This window comes from Salmo trutta, chromosome 6 (assembly GCF_901001165.1).
Source record: "Salmo trutta chromosome 6, fSalTru1.1, whole genome shotgun sequence".
Lineage (NCBI taxonomy): Eukaryota > Metazoa > Chordata > Actinopteri > Salmoniformes > Salmonidae > Salmo > Salmo trutta.
The window spans coordinates 41,554,449-41,572,254 of record NC_042962.1 but is presented as its reverse complement, the minus strand read 5'-3'; the positions used below and the strand labels follow the sequence as shown (position 1 = coordinate 41,572,254).

General features: G+C 46.0%; 1 protein-coding gene across 2 annotated transcripts in view; it reads right to left on the bottom strand.

Moving 5' to 3' along the window:
- Positions 1 to 17,806, bottom strand: part of LOC115195929 (neuropilin-2) — a 63,360-nt gene that overhangs the window by 21,261 nt on the left and 24,293 nt on the right. For both annotated transcript variants that reach the window (XM_029756285.1, XM_029756284.1), the window contains exons 5-10: positions 16,961 to 17,116; positions 16,487 to 16,656; positions 15,631 to 15,786; positions 4,815 to 4,959; positions 3,051 to 3,400; positions 2,738 to 2,882 (exon numbers count right to left, since the gene is read on the bottom strand). In XM_029756285.1, the coding sequence (XP_029612145.1) occupies positions 2,738 to 2,882; positions 3,051 to 3,400; positions 4,815 to 4,959; positions 15,631 to 15,786; positions 16,487 to 16,656; positions 16,961 to 17,116 (1,122 nt within the window). The remainder of the gene's footprint in view (positions 1 to 2,737; positions 2,883 to 3,050; positions 3,401 to 4,814; positions 4,960 to 15,630; positions 15,787 to 16,486; positions 16,657 to 16,960; positions 17,117 to 17,806) is intronic.

Here is a 17,806-nt window from a genome sequence, read left to right as displayed (position 1 = left end):
CCTCCCACTCAAGCACTGTGAACACTTGTGGACCAAATGCTCTGTTGAACGCCAGTGTGGTGTTAAACTCCTCCATCTCTCTGGGATCTCCTCCGTGTCCAATAAAGAGAAGCCTGTGACGGATTGCTTTAACACAGGGCTTTCACCTGGTCTCAATGCCTTTTACATGTGGCAGGGTTAACACCGGGATGGCTGTGGTCTCAAGGTGAAGGGTTGCCGGTTTGAATCCCAGGGCCTATGTGTAGACCCCACTGGGGGCAGCAGCAGGAAGTGATGGGGTGAGGAGGGAGTGACATAGGACAGCAAGGAGAGAGAGATGTAGGGAGGGGAGGAACGCAGCTCATTGGTCAGTCATTCATGTAGGCCAATCATAGGTGTGGTACTGAGGGTCCCTAACAAAGGGCACTAGCCTGTTATTCTGACAGAGAGAGAGCATGTGTGTGTTTGTGTCCTCTTGTTCTGTGTTAATGGAGGGTTCCGTTCTTGTTTCTCCTCTCTAATGGCATAGTGAGTGAGTCAGAGAAGAGTGGGATGAAATATTAAGAGGTCCACATCCTCCTTACACCACCGAACAGGGCTTGTGTACCTTATGCACAAACGCACACGTGCACGCACACACAAGCTCTCCCCTAACACTGATTACAGTGTGCAGGTGTAGGTGTTGAGACTTCAGCACAGACGTCCTGTGTAGGCCCATTAGGAGCCATTATAGTGTCTGTCTGTGTGTGTTTATGCGTATGTGTTGAACATCCTAGTCAGGATGGGAACAGAGAGAGGAGCCTAGAACCAGCTCAGGGGAGATGAGGTGTGTGTGTGTGTGTGTGTGTGTGTGTGTGTGTGTGTGTGTGTGTGTGTGGTGTGTGTGTGTGTAGGTGTTGAGCCCACTGTCTGGTGCTGCAGCTCAGGTGTCCTGCTTAGGCCCAGTGGGAGCAGTGAGCAGTGAGAGACCAGATGTGTCTACTACCTCACATCTGGATAGCAGACCATACCAGCAGTGTGTGCGTGCATGGTACCCTTGAGACAGATTGCTCAAAACCCGTCCAACCCTTTCTCCACTCCCTGTAACTTTAACCTTCACTCTTTCCAAGACTCCCCTGATTTTTCCACTTCCATTCCAACTCCCTAATTGTGTATCCAGTAGACTCACAGATGATATATAGTACGCGCACGCCCACACAATTTTTAAAAATATACCCTACCGTTCAAAAGTTTGGGGTCACTTAGAAATGTCCTTGATTTTGAAAGAAAAGCTCATTTTTTGTCCATTAAAATAACATCAGATTGATCAGAAATACAGTGTAGACATTGTTCATGTTGTAAATGACTATTGTAGCTAGAAACAGCAGATTAAAGAAGCAATAAAACTGGACTTCTTTAGACTAGTTGAGTATCTGGAGCATCAGCATTTGTGGGTTCGATTACAGGCTCAAAATGGCCAGAAACAAAGACCTTTCTTCTGAAACTCATCAGTCTATTCTTGTTCTGAGAAATGAAGGCTATTCCATGTGAGAAATTGCAAAGAAACTGAAGATCTCGTGCAACGCTGTGTACTACTCTATTCACAGAACAGCGCAAACTGTCTTTAACCAGAATAGAAAGGGGAGTGGGAGGCCCCGGTGCACAACTGAGCAAGAGTACAAGTACATTAGAGTGTCTAGTTTGAGAAACAGACGCCTCACAAGTCCTCAACTGGCAGCTTCATTAAACGGTACCCGCAAAACACCAGTCTCAACATCAACAGTGAAGAGGCGACTCCGGGATGCTGGATTTCTAGGCAGAGTTCCTCTGTCCAGTGTCTGGGTTCTTTTGCCTATCTTAATCTTTTCTTTTTATTGGCCAGTCTGAGATATGGCTTTTTCTTTGCAACTCTGCCTAGAAGGCCAGCATCCCGGAGTCGCCTCTAAACTGTTGACGTTGCAGGTACTATTTAATGAAGCTGCCAGTTGAGGACTTGTGAGGCATCTATTTCTCAAACTAGACACTCTAATGTACTTGTACTCTTGCTCAGTTGTGCACCGGGGCCTCCCACTCCTCTTTCTATTCGGGTTAGAGCTGTTCTGTGAATCGAGAAGTACACAGCGTTGTACGAGATCTTCAGTTTCTTGTCAATTTCTCGCATGGAATAGCCTTCCTTTCTCAGAACAAGAATAGACTGACGAGTTTCAGAAGGAAGGTCTTTGTTTCTGGCCATTTTGAGCCTGTAATCGAACCCACAAATGCTGATGCTCCAGATACTCAACTAGTCTAAAGAAGACAAGTTTTATTGCTTTTTTAATCAGATCAGCTGTGCTAACATAATTGCAAAAGGGTTTTCTACTGATCAATTAGCCTTTTAAAATGATAAACTTGGATTAGCTAACACAACGTGCCATTGGAACACAGGAGTGATGGTTGCTGATAATGAGCCTCTGTACGCCTAAGTCGATATCCATTAAAAAAAAAATCTGCCGTTTCCAGCTAATTTAGTTATTTACAACATTAACAATGTCTACATTGCATTTCTGATCAATTTGATGTTATTTGAATGGAAATTGTTTTGTTGCTTTTCTTTCAAAAACAAGGACATTTCTAAAGTGACCCCAAACTTTTGAACGGTAGTGTATATTTGTAGGATATTTTTGGCAGTTATGAGAAACAGATTGAACGTTTGGAGCGGGGATTGAACCCCGGTCTCCGGTGGGGAGAGGAGTGTACATGTGTCTAAGCCGGGAATGTTAATAGAATACCGCGGGCTTACCTGGCACGTCACAGCCCAATATTTCCACTCTCATCCCGATCCCGGCCGGAGACCACCTCTCTGGATAGATCCTGATGAACTGGGCCAGGGTCTCCTCAAAACGGCGTAGCTCAGGGGTGTCGTAGTGGGTATTCCCCTCAAATATCTGCAACACACACACAGAAATAAAGCAGAAATATTGAAATGTACTGTGGCAAAAATCTGTATGTAGATTATTTAAATGAGTATAATCCATACTTTACACTGACACACACGCACACACAACCCCAACATCACCCCCATCCCTACACATGTCCCCCTCCCCCACACCCACCTTGGGCAGGCTGGTCTTGCTGTCCATAACGAACCCCCAGTCCTTCCCGTCTAGACTGTGAGCCACGCGGTACTTCCTCACAAAGGCCCTGTTGTCCGTGCTGCTTGTACCCTCTCCGCCCCTCGCCCCCTGGGTGATCATCCCCCCGACAGTCTTGGGGACACCCAGGTCCACTTGGAGCCACTCCTCCCCAGCCAGGGGCTGAGCGGGGCCGGGGAACCAGCCTGAGTGGCTGCCCACCAGGCGGGCATTCCCTGGGGACCACAGCATGTCTCGAGCTGACGAGGCTGAGATCTGGGCGTCGGGGAGCAGGCCAGAGAGGAGGCCCTGCATCTCTGAACACGGAGCATCTGAAGTTAGGGAAGAAGATGAGTGGGGAGAGGGACGGGGAAGGGAGGGGGAGTGGGGAGGGAAATTATTTATCAAAATCCCCTTTATTGGGTCAATGTCATACATTACACAAAACTATCACATTTCAACCCTCACATATTATCTATAAAAGAAGCAATGAGAGAGAAGGCGGGAGAGAAGGGGAGGGGTTACAGGAGATGATAGAGGAGGAGGAGGAGAGAGAGGTGGAACTAGGAGAGAGAAGAAAGAAAGAGCGAGGGAGAATGGTAGGGGAAAGAGAGAGAGAAAGAGGACAGTAGAGGAGATTAGCGAGGAAGAGACCCGAGGGAGAAACAGGGGAGAGAAGACCAGAGACAAGACGAGACAGAGGGAGTGAGACCGAGAGAGGAGAAAGCGAGAGAGGAGGAGAAGAGAGGAGAGCATTAGTAGGGTTGACGGTTTAAGAGCACACAGATCAAAGTTTCATGCTGTTATGTCACAGCACTCGCAACGAATGTAAATTATGGATAAATGGCAACAGAAATGTATGTGTGTGTGTGTGTATGCATCGACGTGAGGTCATCATGCTTGTCTTCAAGTGACTATGTGTGCACCTGAACGGTGAGAGCCAGTCTAACATGCACTTGCAATACTAGCTAACGCGTGGTACTCTCTCTCCCTCTGTGAATCACAGTTCAAGATTTACAAGTGAACAAGAGTGTCATGAATGATTGATTGTGACCCTTTCTTGTGACATACTGCATCTGCGAGATTGTAGGGGTTGAGAGAAAGTAGGTTGATATCCTGAAGTCAAAAACAGTTTAAAGGGCAGGAGAGGGAGAGGGAGAGGGAAAAGGGGAGAGAGAGAATTATTCAGAGGGAGAGAAAGGCTATTGATAGAGAGAATTGGAGTAGGTGGAGAGGGAGCGAGAGAGGGAGAAAGAGTGAAAAGCAAGAACAGAGTATGGAATGAGAGAGGAAATGAAAGTGAGAGAAAAGAATGATTACGAGGGAGAAATTTGGGAGGGGGAAGGAGAGCAGAAACATAGTGGAAAGATAGAGAGAATGAGAGCGAGGGAAAAGATGAAGTGATTGGAGACGTGCTGGCTGAGAACGGAGTAAAACTTTGATTAGACTAATGCTCTGGTTGCTGTCGGAAGTTCTTATGTATGCGTGCGTGCGTGCGTGCGTGCGTGCGTGCGCTCATGTTACTGCGTAGTTAATGCATAAACTGGCTGGCATTTCTTCTAAGGGGATTTTTTTTAACGTTTCTTCACTGACAGAGCAAGAGATGCCGGGAACACATTTTGTCTCTCAAAAATACTCTGTTTTGACGTGCAGTGGGACAGAGGATAGAATGTAAAGGATGCCTCAAGTATCTGAGGCAAAATAACTGAAACATCTCTTTTCCCCGTGGCTCCCTCTCACACACACCTATGATCTGGCAGCCGTAGAGCTCGAAACGCAGGGCAATGCCGTTCTTCCAGGTCTGAGGCCGGATGCGTACGAAGCGGGCTAAGACGGGCTGGGGTATGCGGTTCAACACCACCTCAGATGGGTCTGTGTTCGCATGGAACATCTGGAGAACACACAGAGAGAGGTATATGGTTAGACGTTTATACCAATCCGTAGATACCACACACATTTTATACCACGCACATTTTATACCACGCACGCACACACACACACACACACACACGCACGCACACACGAGCACACGAGCAGTGCTAGGGCACAGTGTTGAAGATGGCCAAGCACCAACAGAAGTGGGTTGTCTTTGTTGCTGCCCGATGCATCAGCCGGCGCGATGGGGATGAGAAAAAGTGTGCGACCAAGTTTTCAGTTCTCTCTTCCTCGCAATCTCTCTCTACCACACACATCCATAGCCCGCAGTGAGTCTCGCTTCGCTGCACACACACAGAGCCCCAGCTAAGCACAGACAACCTAAACACAGATCCAATGACACCCACCCAGCTGTCTGTCTATGTTTGTGGGGCAAAAGGTGAGGGATGGTAGGGGTTTGGAAGGGCAGACACACACACGCAACGAACACACACACATCCCAAACACACCCCCCCCCCCACACACACACACACACACACACACACACACACACTACCGCCCTGGGGGGACTGAACAGTGGACAGAAATGCTTGATGGACATGACAGGGCAAGGTCGGACAGGATTGGGCGTTCTGTAACAATAACAGGAAGTCTCCGCAGGAGGGCAGGACAAGACCAGGGATTACTTCCTGTGGCATGCGTCCTGAACATCCACCCCACTCCTTACACCTCCCTTCCTCTCTTGACCCCTCAGGGAGAGAGGTTAGAGGTCAGAGGGTAAATGTGACTGTAGGAGAGGAGCCTCTCCCTTGTTTAGGGGAAGGACACAGACAGACGACAGACGTCCCCTCATGCTCGTGGAAGGAACCAATGGTGAGAGACGTCTGACCCACCTCATGTCCTATCCCTCTATCCGGTCTGGAGGTCTTCCACCAACCACACCCCATCAAAACATCTCTCCCTCTCTCTCTCTACTCTCTCTCTACTCGCTCTCCATTCTCTGTCCATCTCCCCCTCTTTCTCTCCGGTGAGGCTCATTACCAGTCTGAAACCACAGAGAGACACAGGAAACCACAAGACCGTCCTCTGGGATGCGATAACACACCCAGACCCCCCAGTTTGGACCGTCCAGCTCCAGATATAAGAGGAACTCAGAGGAAGAAAGGACCACAGGCAAAAGCTTAATATCAGTTAAAGCAGACACTGACTGTGTTCCAAATGGGACTCTATGTCCTATGTAGTGCACTACATTTGACCAGGGCCCTACAAAGGCAATAGAGTGCCATTTGGGACACAGACACCGTAGAAACATGTATTGTGGCCTAAGATGCACCAGATTGACAGCCATGGAGAGTCGTTACACCATCTGACCACAGAGGGCGCCAGAGCAAGAGGTTTTAATAAGTCTTATTTAAAGCCATGTTTTTGCATGAAATGCCGGCCTATTATCATATGCAATGTAGGCCTATAGTCAAATACTTGAACGTGCTTTCAATGCGTCTCTTTCGCTCTTCTCCTTTGTGTCTGTGTCTATGGCAATTCTCTCGCTTTCCCTCTCTCTCTTTCCCTCTCTATAACCTTCCTTGTCTTTTCTTCTCTCTGACTAGTTGTAATATATTTCCCTCTCCTCTCTTCTCTCTATGTATCTGAGGCTATAATCATTCTACCAACCTTTCCTTCACTCTCTCTTCCTCCATCTCTCTTCCTCATTACAGTCTTTTCACTCTCTCCACCTCTTCCGATCTTCCTCTCCCTGTGTCCGAGGCCACTCTGTCCCCCGGTATTTTGTTTGGCCCTGTGTACTGTGTATGCTCATACGCATGTGTGTGTGTGTGTTAACCTAACACCCATGAGTCCAAACCACAAACCGCCCTTCAGACGTAAACATAGCCAGTTCTCACCTACTGCCAGATGGTATAGAGATAATGTCCCTTGTCTTTTAACGGCCCAAACCACCATTCGCCACACAGATTTGTCCTTAGACTTAAAACTACATTTTAGAACTTCATTTTGTGATGTCAGACACATTCAACATTATTTGTATTTTTTTTTGGGGGGGGGGCATGAGGGCGAGTTTTTAGAAAATAAAGAAGGATATGAGAGAGGGAGAAACACAGAGAGAGAGAGATAGGAGAAGGAGAGTCGTGCTACAGACATCCCCAGTCCCCTCTGTTTCCTCTTCCTCTCTCTAGTTACATCCTTACCCCTGACCTCAATTACCCTATCAGCAGGGTCAAAGGTCATTCAGCTCATTAGACACCTGGACATTTGCTGGAAACAGGTGAAGGGTCATAAAGTTTTGTGTGTGTGTGTGTGTGTGTGTGTGTGTGTGTGTGTGGGTTAGAGTTGATGTTTGGGTATATGAGTGTGCATGAGTTTTTGTTAGAGCATGTGTACGCTCTATGCACATCATATGTGTTCATGCAAATTACATGAGTGTGTTATTGTATGTGATGGTATGGGATGTGCCATTGTTGCTCTGGCAGACTGTGGGTGTCATTCAGCCAGTCGTCTGGGCAAACCTTGTAATCTGCCTGACGACGGGAAGGAATAGGGGGGGGGGTAACCAGTCTAGCTCTGCCCAAACTCAGCACACAGGGCAAAGAGGGCTAAATAATTAACATCGTCATGTTGTCTCCTCGTGTGGCAGGTCATGAAATTATAACGAACCCCCCGAACTAACCCCTTGACCCACCCTACCCTAGCCCTACTGCACCACTTCACACATATACACACCCCGGAACCCCTCCCACATTTACTTGACGGTCAAAATGCCTGGAACGGATGGACACCGGCGGGACAGAGGCACCATGGATATTTAACTATTGATGACCCTCCGGAGAAGAATGGGGTCACCGCGAAAGAGAGGGAGTGTGTGTGAGTGTGTGCAGAGCAGTGGAAGGAGATAGCGTCAGACTGGGCTGAGTCTCCCAGATGAAAACACTTCTCTAAAAACAAGATGGAGAGAAAACAAAGAATAACAAATGGAGACCTACTGTAGAGAGAGAGAGAGAGAGAGAGAGAGAGAGAGAGAGAGAGAGAGAGAGAGAGAGAGAAAGAGAGAGAAAAAGTAGCGAGAGAAGCTCAACTCATCCTGAGATGATCCATTTGCCTTCTCTCTCTGTCCCTCTCTCTCTCTCTGTCCGGTGCTTGTGCTTTTGGCACAACGCTGCCGTCTCTGCTGTGTTTCCCTTGAAGCTGATGGCACCACAGGGAGATGTGTCCGAGCTCTGCACAAGACATTCTCTCTGTCTGTCTTTCTATCCATCCCCCTCCCTCCCTCCTGCCTTCCGTTTCTCGCTCCGTATGAAGATGTTGACAATTGGTTCCAACTGGCTGCTTTCCACTAGTGGCTTGAAGAGGGGGCCAGCAGGGCTGAGGAGTGTGTGTGTGTGTGTGCTGAGGTACAGCACTCCTTTGAAATGGTCTCCCACCCCCTCACACAGTTGTTTTTGTCAATGTCTCCCACTCTGCCCCACTTCCCTCATTTCTCTCTCATCACACTGCAAGTGTGTGGGTGAGTGTGTGTGTGTTAGGTGTATGTGTGTCTACATGCCTATGTGTGTGTCTATGTGCTTGAGTGTGTAGACATGCCTGCGTATATGTTTGTGTGTGTGTGTGTGTGTGTGTCTACGTGCCTGCGTAAATGCGTGTGTTTCTACATTTGAGTGTGTGTGCGTGTTTGACACAGCTAGTGTGTGTGACTGAGAGTAACAGGCTGTAACTGCAGTGTGGGCTGTTTTCTCCCAGGTTACAGAGTGGCAGATTTAGCACAGTAAGACAATGCATTTCCGCGAAAACACCACGTCTGTTTATTATTTGGGCTAATGTGATTCCCCCATTTAGGCACAATGTGTGTGTGTGCGCGAATGTGAATGCAAGTGTGTATGTCTTTATGAGTGCATGTGTGTATGTGTATGTGAGAGAGCTGTGTCAAGTAACAATGTGCATGTGTGAGAAGCATGATGCCTATTTAATAAATCACACATGCTCCAACAATAAACTGCCAGTCACACACAGAGGAAGAGGAATAGCAATTTGGCACAAAAGGAACTCTATGCTATGATGGAATTTCAGTCAAAATCATAGACATGGGGTGTATTTACTAGGAACCAAACTGAAGCAAACAGGCTGAAAAGGGAAGGGAGCCAACTGAATTTGTCCAATAACAATTGCTTATTTTCGTTTTTCTGTTTGCGACGGTGTGCACTAATGAACAAGACCCTGGTGTTACTTGCGTGATTCTTTAGATCCGCTTTATGAGAACTGCTGATATTTCCAACCTTCTTTCGCTCAATAAGGAACAATGACTAGAGACCTCCAGCTGCTGTATCCGTGTGTCAGCACCCTGCTCCCACACATACTTTGACACACGCACACAAACCAACACACACAGGCACACATACAAACCAACACACACACAGGCACACATACAAACCAACACACACAGACACGCACACAAACCAACACACACAGGCACACATACAAACCAACACACACAGGCACACATACAAACCAACACACACAGGCACACATACAGCTCTGGAAAAAATTACAAGACATATTGCAAAATTATCCTTTTCTCTGGTTTTACCATTTATAGGTACAGTTGAAGTCAGAAGTTTACATACACCTTAGGCAAATACATTTAAACTCAGTTTTTCACAATCCCTGACATTTAATCCTAGTAAAAAATCCATGTCTTAGGTCAGTTAGGATCACCACTTTATTTTAAGAATGTGAAACGTCAGAATAATAGTAGAGAGAATGATTTATTTCAGCTTTTATTTCTTTCATCACATTCCCAGTGGGTCAGAAGATTACATACACTCGATTAATATTTGGCAGCATTGCCTTTCAATTGTTTAACTTGGGTCAAACATTTCAGGTAGCCTTCCACAAGCTTCCCACACTAAGTTGGGTGAATTTTGGCCCATTCCTCCTGACAGAGCTGGAGTAACTGAGTCAGGTTTGTAGGCCTCCTTGCTTGCACACGCTTTCTCAGTTCTGCCCACAAATTTTCTATAGGATTGAGGTCAGGGCTTTGTGATGGCCACTCCAATACCTTGACGCTGTTGTCCTTAAGCAATTTTGCCACAACTTTGGAAGTATGCTTGGGGTCATTGTCCATTTGGAAGACCCATTTGAAACCAAGCTTTAACTTCCTGACTGATGTCTTGAGATGTTGCTTCAATATATCCACATATTTTTCCTTCCTCATGATGCCATCTATTTTGTGAAGTGCATCAGTCCCTCCTGCAGCAAATCACCCCCACAACATGATGCTGCCACCCCCGTGCTTCACGGTTGGGATGGTGTTCTTCAGCTTGAAAGCCTCCCCCTTTTTCCTCCAAACATAACGATGGTCATTATGGCCAAACAGTTATATTTTTCATCAGACCAGAGGACATTTCTCCAAAAAGTACAATCTTTGTCCCCATGTACAGTTGCAAACAGTAGTCTAGCTTTTTTATGGTGGTTTTGGAGCAGTGGCTTCTTCCTTGCTGAGCGGCCTTTCAGGTTATTTCGATATAGGACTCATTTCACTGTGGATATAGATACTTTTGTACCTGTTTCCTCCAGCATCTTCACAAGGTCCTTTGCTGTTGTTTTAGGATTGATTTGCACTTTTTGCACCAAAGTACATTCATCTCTAGGAGACAGAACGCGTCTCCTTCCTGAGCAGTATGACGACTGCGTGGTCCCATGGTGCTTATACTTACGTACTATTGTTTGTACAGATGAACGTGGTACCTAAAGGCGTTTGGAAATTGCTCCCAAGGATGAACCAGACTTGTGGAGGTCTACAATTTTTTTCTGAGGTCTTTCCCATGATGTCAAGCAAAGAGGCACTGAGCATGAAGGTACGCCTTGAAATACATCCACAGGTACACCTCCAATTGACTCAAATGATGTCAATTAGCCTATCAGAAGCTTCTAAAGCCATGACATCATTTTCGGGAATTTTCCAGGCTGTTTACAGGCACAGTCAACTTAGTGTATGTAAACTTCTGACCCACTGGAATTGTGATACAGTGAATTATAAATGAAATAATCTGTCTGTAAACAATTGTTGGAAAAATTACTTGTGTCATACACAAAGTAGATGTCCAAACTGACTTGCCAAAAATATAGTTTGTTAACAAGAAATGTGTGGAGTTGTTGAAAAATGAGTTTTAATGACTTCCGACTTCAACTGTATGTGTTTGGGTAAAATTAACATTTTTATTTTATTCTATAAACTACTGAAAACATTTCTCCCAATTTCCAAATAAAACTATTGTCATTTAGAGAATTTATTTGCAGAAAATGACAACTGGTCAAAAATAACTTAATTTCACAGTGGGTGCGACACCTGGAGAGGCCTACAAGCCACAGAGTCTCGCACCCACTGTGAAATTTGGTGGAGGATCGGTGATGATCTGGGGGTGCTTCAGCAAGGCTGGAATCGGGCAGATTTGTCTTTGTGAAGGACGCATGGATCAAGCCACGTACAAGGCTGTCCTGGAAGAAAACATGCTTCCTTCTGCTCTGACAATACTCCCCAACTCTGAGGATTGGTTTTTCCAGCAGGACAATGCTCCATGCCACACAGCCAGGCCAATCAAGGTGTGGATGGAGGACCACCAGATCAAGATCCTGTCATGGCCAGCCCAATCTCCAGACCTGAACCCCATTGAAAACCTCTGGAATGTGATCAAGAGGAAGATGGATGGTCACAAGCCATCAAACAAAGCCAAGCTGCTTGAATTTTTGAGCCAGGCGTGGCATAGTCACCCAACATCAATGTGAAAGACTGGTGGAGAGCATGTCAAGACGCATGAAAGCTGTGATTGAAAATCAGGGTTATTCCACAAAATATTCATTTCTGAACTCTTCCTAAGTTAAAACATTAGTATTGTGTTTAAAAATGAATATGAACTTATTGTCTTTGCATTATTCGAGATCTGACAACACTGCATCTTTTGTTATTTTGACCAGTTGTCATTTTCTGCAAATAAATGCTCTAAATGACAATATTATTTGGGGGAATTTGGGAGAAATGTTGTCAGTAGTTTATAGAATAAAACAAAAATGTTCATTTTACCCAAACACATACCTATAAATAGTAAAACCAGAGAAACGGATAATTTTGCAGTGGTCTCTTCATTTTTTCCAGAGCTGTATAGGCACACATACAGGCACGCATCCTCACACACGCACACATTTTCTGCACATAAATAAATACACACGCAGACATGCACAGGTTCATAGACAAAGACATCCTGCAAACACACACACACGCTCAGCAGACGGACAGGAAGTCCCAATCCCTTTACTCATACTGTAGTTGACGTATACCTGACGACATATCACTAGTGTGACATGCGCACACACACACACACACACACACTCCCCCCACACACACATTCCCCTCACACACACATTCCCCCCACACACACACTCAGACACTCCCATAACCAGCCCATTAGTTTAGCTAGAAACTAACTGTTAAATGACAATCAGAAGGGCAAATCTCCTTTCATTGCCATGCCCCCCATCGTGTTCCCTGGTTTAAACACTTAAAGGATCTCTAAGGGCTTAGGGCCTTAGGGCCAGGCTAACTCGAACTCTGTGTGTCTGTCAGACGCCACCATTGTCGGATTAACTGTCACGGAACATACATATGGACAGGGGACGTTCTATCTTGTACGGCTCCAGATAACGTCCACAGAGAGGGCATTGAAAGAGGCGGTTAGAATGAGTATCATGGCATGTTTCTACGAGGTTTAGGGTGTGCATGTGTGTGTACCAGACCTGTGCGTGTGTATGTACCAATAGAATAGTCTAAAATGAACAAACCCCGCCCATCTATTTAAACCTACGTCTGGTACGCACATACTGTATGTGTGTCTGTATGTAAATGTACGTTCTGGATATTACTAGACAGACTGTGACCCCCCCCAACCCTACACACACACACACCCCAGTCCAGACAGTCCACTCTAAGGTCAGCGGTGGTGTGTGTGCGGGGGGGATTTCCAGCTGTTGAGTTTTTTTAAATTTAATTCTAAATCCATTTCCTCAAATAATCGCCTCACAGACATTGTATGCCCCCCACTGCCACCCAAAGCTGAAACAGACACACAGTGGCCCCAAAGCTAAAAAAGACACACAGGGGCCCCAAAGGGAGAAAGGAGGTTGGGATTAAAAAGCAGATGACTCTCCCCCTCTCTACAGTCCACGGTGGCTTTAACATAAACTCAGCAAAAAAATAAACGTCCCTTTTTTAGGACCCTGTCAAAGATAATTCGTAAAAATCCAAATAACTTCACAGATCTTCATTATAAAGGGTTTAAACACTGTTTCCCATGCTTGTTCAATGAACCATAAACAATTAATGAACATGCACCTGCGGAACGGTCGTTAAGACACTAACAGCTTACAGATGGTAGGCAATTAAGGTCACAGTTCTGAAAACTTAGGAGACTATAGTGGCCTTTCTACTGACTCTGAAAAACACCAAAAGAAAGACGCCCAGGGTCCCTGGGCGTCAGGGACCCTGACGCCCATCTGCGTGAACGTGCCTTAGGCATGCTGCAAGGAGGCATGAGGACTGCAGATGTGGCCAGCGCAATTAATTGCAATGTCCGTACTGTGAGACGCCTAAGACAGGCTACAGGGAGACAGGACAGACAGCTGATTGTCCTCGCAGTGTCAGACCACGTGTAACAACACCTGCACAGGATCGGTACATCCGAACATCACACCTGCGGGACAGGTACAGGATGGCAACAACAACTGACCGAGTTACACCAGGAACACACAATCCCTCCATCAGTGCTCAGACTGTCCGCAATAGGCTGAGAGAGGCTGGACTGAGGGCTTGTAGGCCTGTTGTAAGGCAGGTCCTCACCAGACATCACCGGCAACAACGTTGCCTATAGGCACAAAACCACCGTCGTTGGACCAGACAGGACTGGCAAAAAGTGCTCTTCACTGACGAGTCGGGGCTTTGTCTCACCAGAGGTGATGGTCGGATTCGTGTTTATCGTCGAAGGAATGAGCGTTACACAGAGGCCTGTACTCTGGAGCGAGATCAATTTGGAGGTGGAGGGTCCATCATGGTCTGGGGCGGTGTGTCACAGCATCATCGGACTGAGCTTGTTGTCATTGCAGGCAATCTCAATGCTGTGCATTACAGGGAAGACATCCTCATCCCTCATGTGGTACCCTTCCTGCAGGTTCATCCTGACATGACCCTCCAGCATGACAATGCCACCAGCCATACTGCTCATTCTGTGCGTGATTTCCTGCAAGACAGGAATGTCAGTGTTCTGCCATGGCCAGTGAAGAGCCCAGATCTCAATCCCATTGAACACGTTTGGGACCTGTTGGATCGGAGGGTGACGGCTAGGGCCATTCCCCCCAGAAATGTCTGGGAACTTGCAGGTGCCTTGGGGTAACATCTCACAGCAAAAACGGGCAAATCTGGTGCAATCCATGAGGAGGAGATGTACTGCAGTACTTAATGCAGCTGGTGGCCACACCAGATACTGACTGTTACTTTTGATTTTGACCCCCCCCCCCCATCTTTGTTCAGGGACACGTTATTCCATTTCTGTTAGTCACGTCTGTGGAACTTGTTCAGTTTATGTCTCAGTTGTTGAATCTTGTTATGTTCATACAAATATTTACACATGTTAAGTTTGCTGAAAATAAATGCAGTTGACAGTGAGAGGACGTTTCTTTTTTGGCTGAGTTTACATATCTGGGTCAAAGTTCGCGTTTACATTGAGTATGAGTACTATATTCATACCTTATCCCATTGACAACCATAAACAAACTCAAGCACGCACGCACGCACACACACACAAACCTCTTCCACACTCCAGCTGTGTTTACAACCCCACTGGTGTGTGTTTGTGTGTGTGTAAAAGGGATGATGAATTGCAGAGATAGATATGGGCACACAGAGGACTCTATTGTTCATGTTTGGTAGGTTCCTCCCTCCTTCCCTCCTTTCTCAATCTATCAGGAAGACACTTCATGGGATAGGGACATGACTCATGTCAATACACATTCCCAACAGGAATCTCAAAATAATTCCCAGTCATTCCCACAGTATCATCGGAAGAGCAGCAACAGAGCAGCTAACTCTCCTGGCCTTGACAACTGGGATATATTTCAGACAAATTAAGAACGTTTTAATCTAGTTTTAGTCTGTATATTTGAATTAAACAGCCCCAATACAACAGCTTCAATACCTCCTCACTTAGGGCCAAACTACTCCCATTTTCAATGTGGTTTAAATGGTTGGGTCAATCACACAAGCTTAATAGAGATTTGTCTTGGGAGCAGTGTACTTTTGTATTACATGACCCATGTGGGAATTACATTACAATAACATTTGAGTAATTTAAATGTCTGGATAGGACATGCTTATCCAGAGCAAATTGAACCAGCTTGTCTCCCAGAGGGCAAAACTGTTAGAAATGACGTCATTACAACCAATTTCACATTCCTTACGACGTTGTTTCAACCAGTTTTGCCAGCTAGGCTACAGTTGAAAGAACTGATATACAACCAACTGAGACTTTGAGAACTGGGTTCCGCATTGGAGTTCTAGGTTTTAGGTTCCACATTTGGTTCTAGGTTTCACATTTGGGTTCTAGGTTCCAGGTGCTACATTGGGGTTTTAGATTACCTTGTGATTCTTGCCGTAGCGATAGGTCATCCAGTCCTCTCCATTGGTGCTGACCTCCAGCTTGAAGGTGGACACGAAGTAGGACTTCTGCGTCTCCTTGGAGACCGCTCCCTGGGTGGCGATGCCCGTCAGCACCTTGAGGAAGTGGAGGTCCACCTGGGAGGGAGGGAGAGAGGGAGAGAGGGAGAGAGAAAGAGAGAGAGAGAGAGAGAGAGAGAGAGAGAGAGAGAGAGAGAGAGGTAGAAGGGGGAAGAGAGGGGCCGAGATTGAAAATAATGAGATACATTTCAGAAGAAGCGGAAGAAACATTTTCATTTATTACAAATATATGACAATAAAGTATCTATTTATTTGATTCAATTAAATTCTATTCTGCTCTATTCTACCTTCCTCCATTTCCCCAGGCACAGAGAGAGAACGAGAGACCTAGTAGGTAAGGTTATTGGTTCAATAGAGATATGAAGTAACTACGCAGATCCTGCACTCCTTTAAGTCATATAGCCCCATAGATGGATCTAGACATCACTGTCAGGTTAAGAGCTATGTCCATCTGTCACAAAGACAGTGGGGAGTGCTGCCAGACCCTATGAGGCTGCTGTTGGGGAGGGAGAGCGGGATAAGGGAGAGGAGGAGGTAAAAATCAATGGCACACTCTTCCACTGCTAACAGCGCATTCCTGAGTAGCAAACTAATCTATCAAGTGACAGATAGCATCCTGCATCCGCTCCGCACACTGCATATTATCAAAACAGTGTTTGATTGTTTGTGTGTGTGTGTGTGTGTGTGTATATATATATATATATCTCTGTCTCTCGCTCTCGGTCTCTCTCGCTGTGTCTCTTTTTGACTGTCTGACCTGGATGTACTCCTTGGGGCTGTCCTCGCTGGGTGTCCAGGCGTTGTCGATGTTGTTGAGCCTGGCCTGGCGAGGGGACCAGCGGCCGTCGTAGAAGGAGGACGAGGCTGAGATCTGGTCATCCGAAATCTTCCCTGACTCCAGACCAAACGCTGTACTGCAGTGGAATGCTGTGGAGAGAGAGGGGGGGTTAGAGGGGAAGTAAGAGAAAAGGGCCAGGTGAGGGAGGGTGTGGTTAGGAGACAGAGAGGTTGGGGGAAAGAAAGAGAGAGAAGAGGGAGTGAAAGGGAGATCAAGAGAGGTAGAGAGATAGAACGTGACTATGCAGACAATAGGACACATATAGAATGGTAGAGGGAGAGAGAGATGGAAGGAGAGAGAGAGAAAAACAAAGGGATATAGAATGCGAGAACAGGAGAACGAGAAAACGAAAGACAGACGGGCGGACAGAGACAGAGGGGTTGGGCTACTTACTGTCACTGACTTCTTTGTGCGTCATGTTGTAGCGGGCTGAGAAGCCATCTTTGGCCACAGCCATGTCCGTGTGGAAGGACAGAGACAGTAGACCAGACGACGACTTGATCTCAGGAGGAATCTTAGTACCACAGTAACGACCAATCAGAGGGCCCACTGGAAACCCAGACAGACACAAATAGTTAGGAGGAATCTTCATGCCACATATACAGTATGTTTTCAGTGTTTGCCATAAACTGAAGAAAATACTTGGTAGACCTTTTTATGTATGTATTTCATGAAATAAAATAAAAACTTGCACGTTTATTCGATATCATCAAATTATTCCTACACGCCTTTCAAAAAGCAAACTCGGATGTGTTTCCTATTTTTTATATATTTATTTCGGGATTTAACATGTTTTATTAGCATCAGTGTATTTTATGGAATGTGAGCATCTCCATTGAAAGTGCTTTTTAGTCCAGACATAGGCTTAAACTGGAGTAAGCAACTAATGAAAACGCTGAAGGTCTGTGTCTCAGCATGAGACTCTCCCTCTCGTGTGGTTTAGGCTGGGATTAAGACCCACTGTGGGGGAAGCCTTTAGATTATACACTGCTGTCACCCAATCTTCTCAAACCCACCCAATCCCACCCAGCTCCCCTGGATTACAGACACACACACAATGTTCCTAAAGATTCCCCAAATCAGTTTTCCATTCATTTCCTTTCGGATCTAAAGACTCTTCAGTGTTCCGACTAATGTGCTTGATGGGGTTGGGCTCAATTCCATTTCAGTTCAGACAATCAAGGAAGTTAATTGAAATTCTTAATTCAAGTAATGAAAAATCCCTTGCTCAAAAAAATA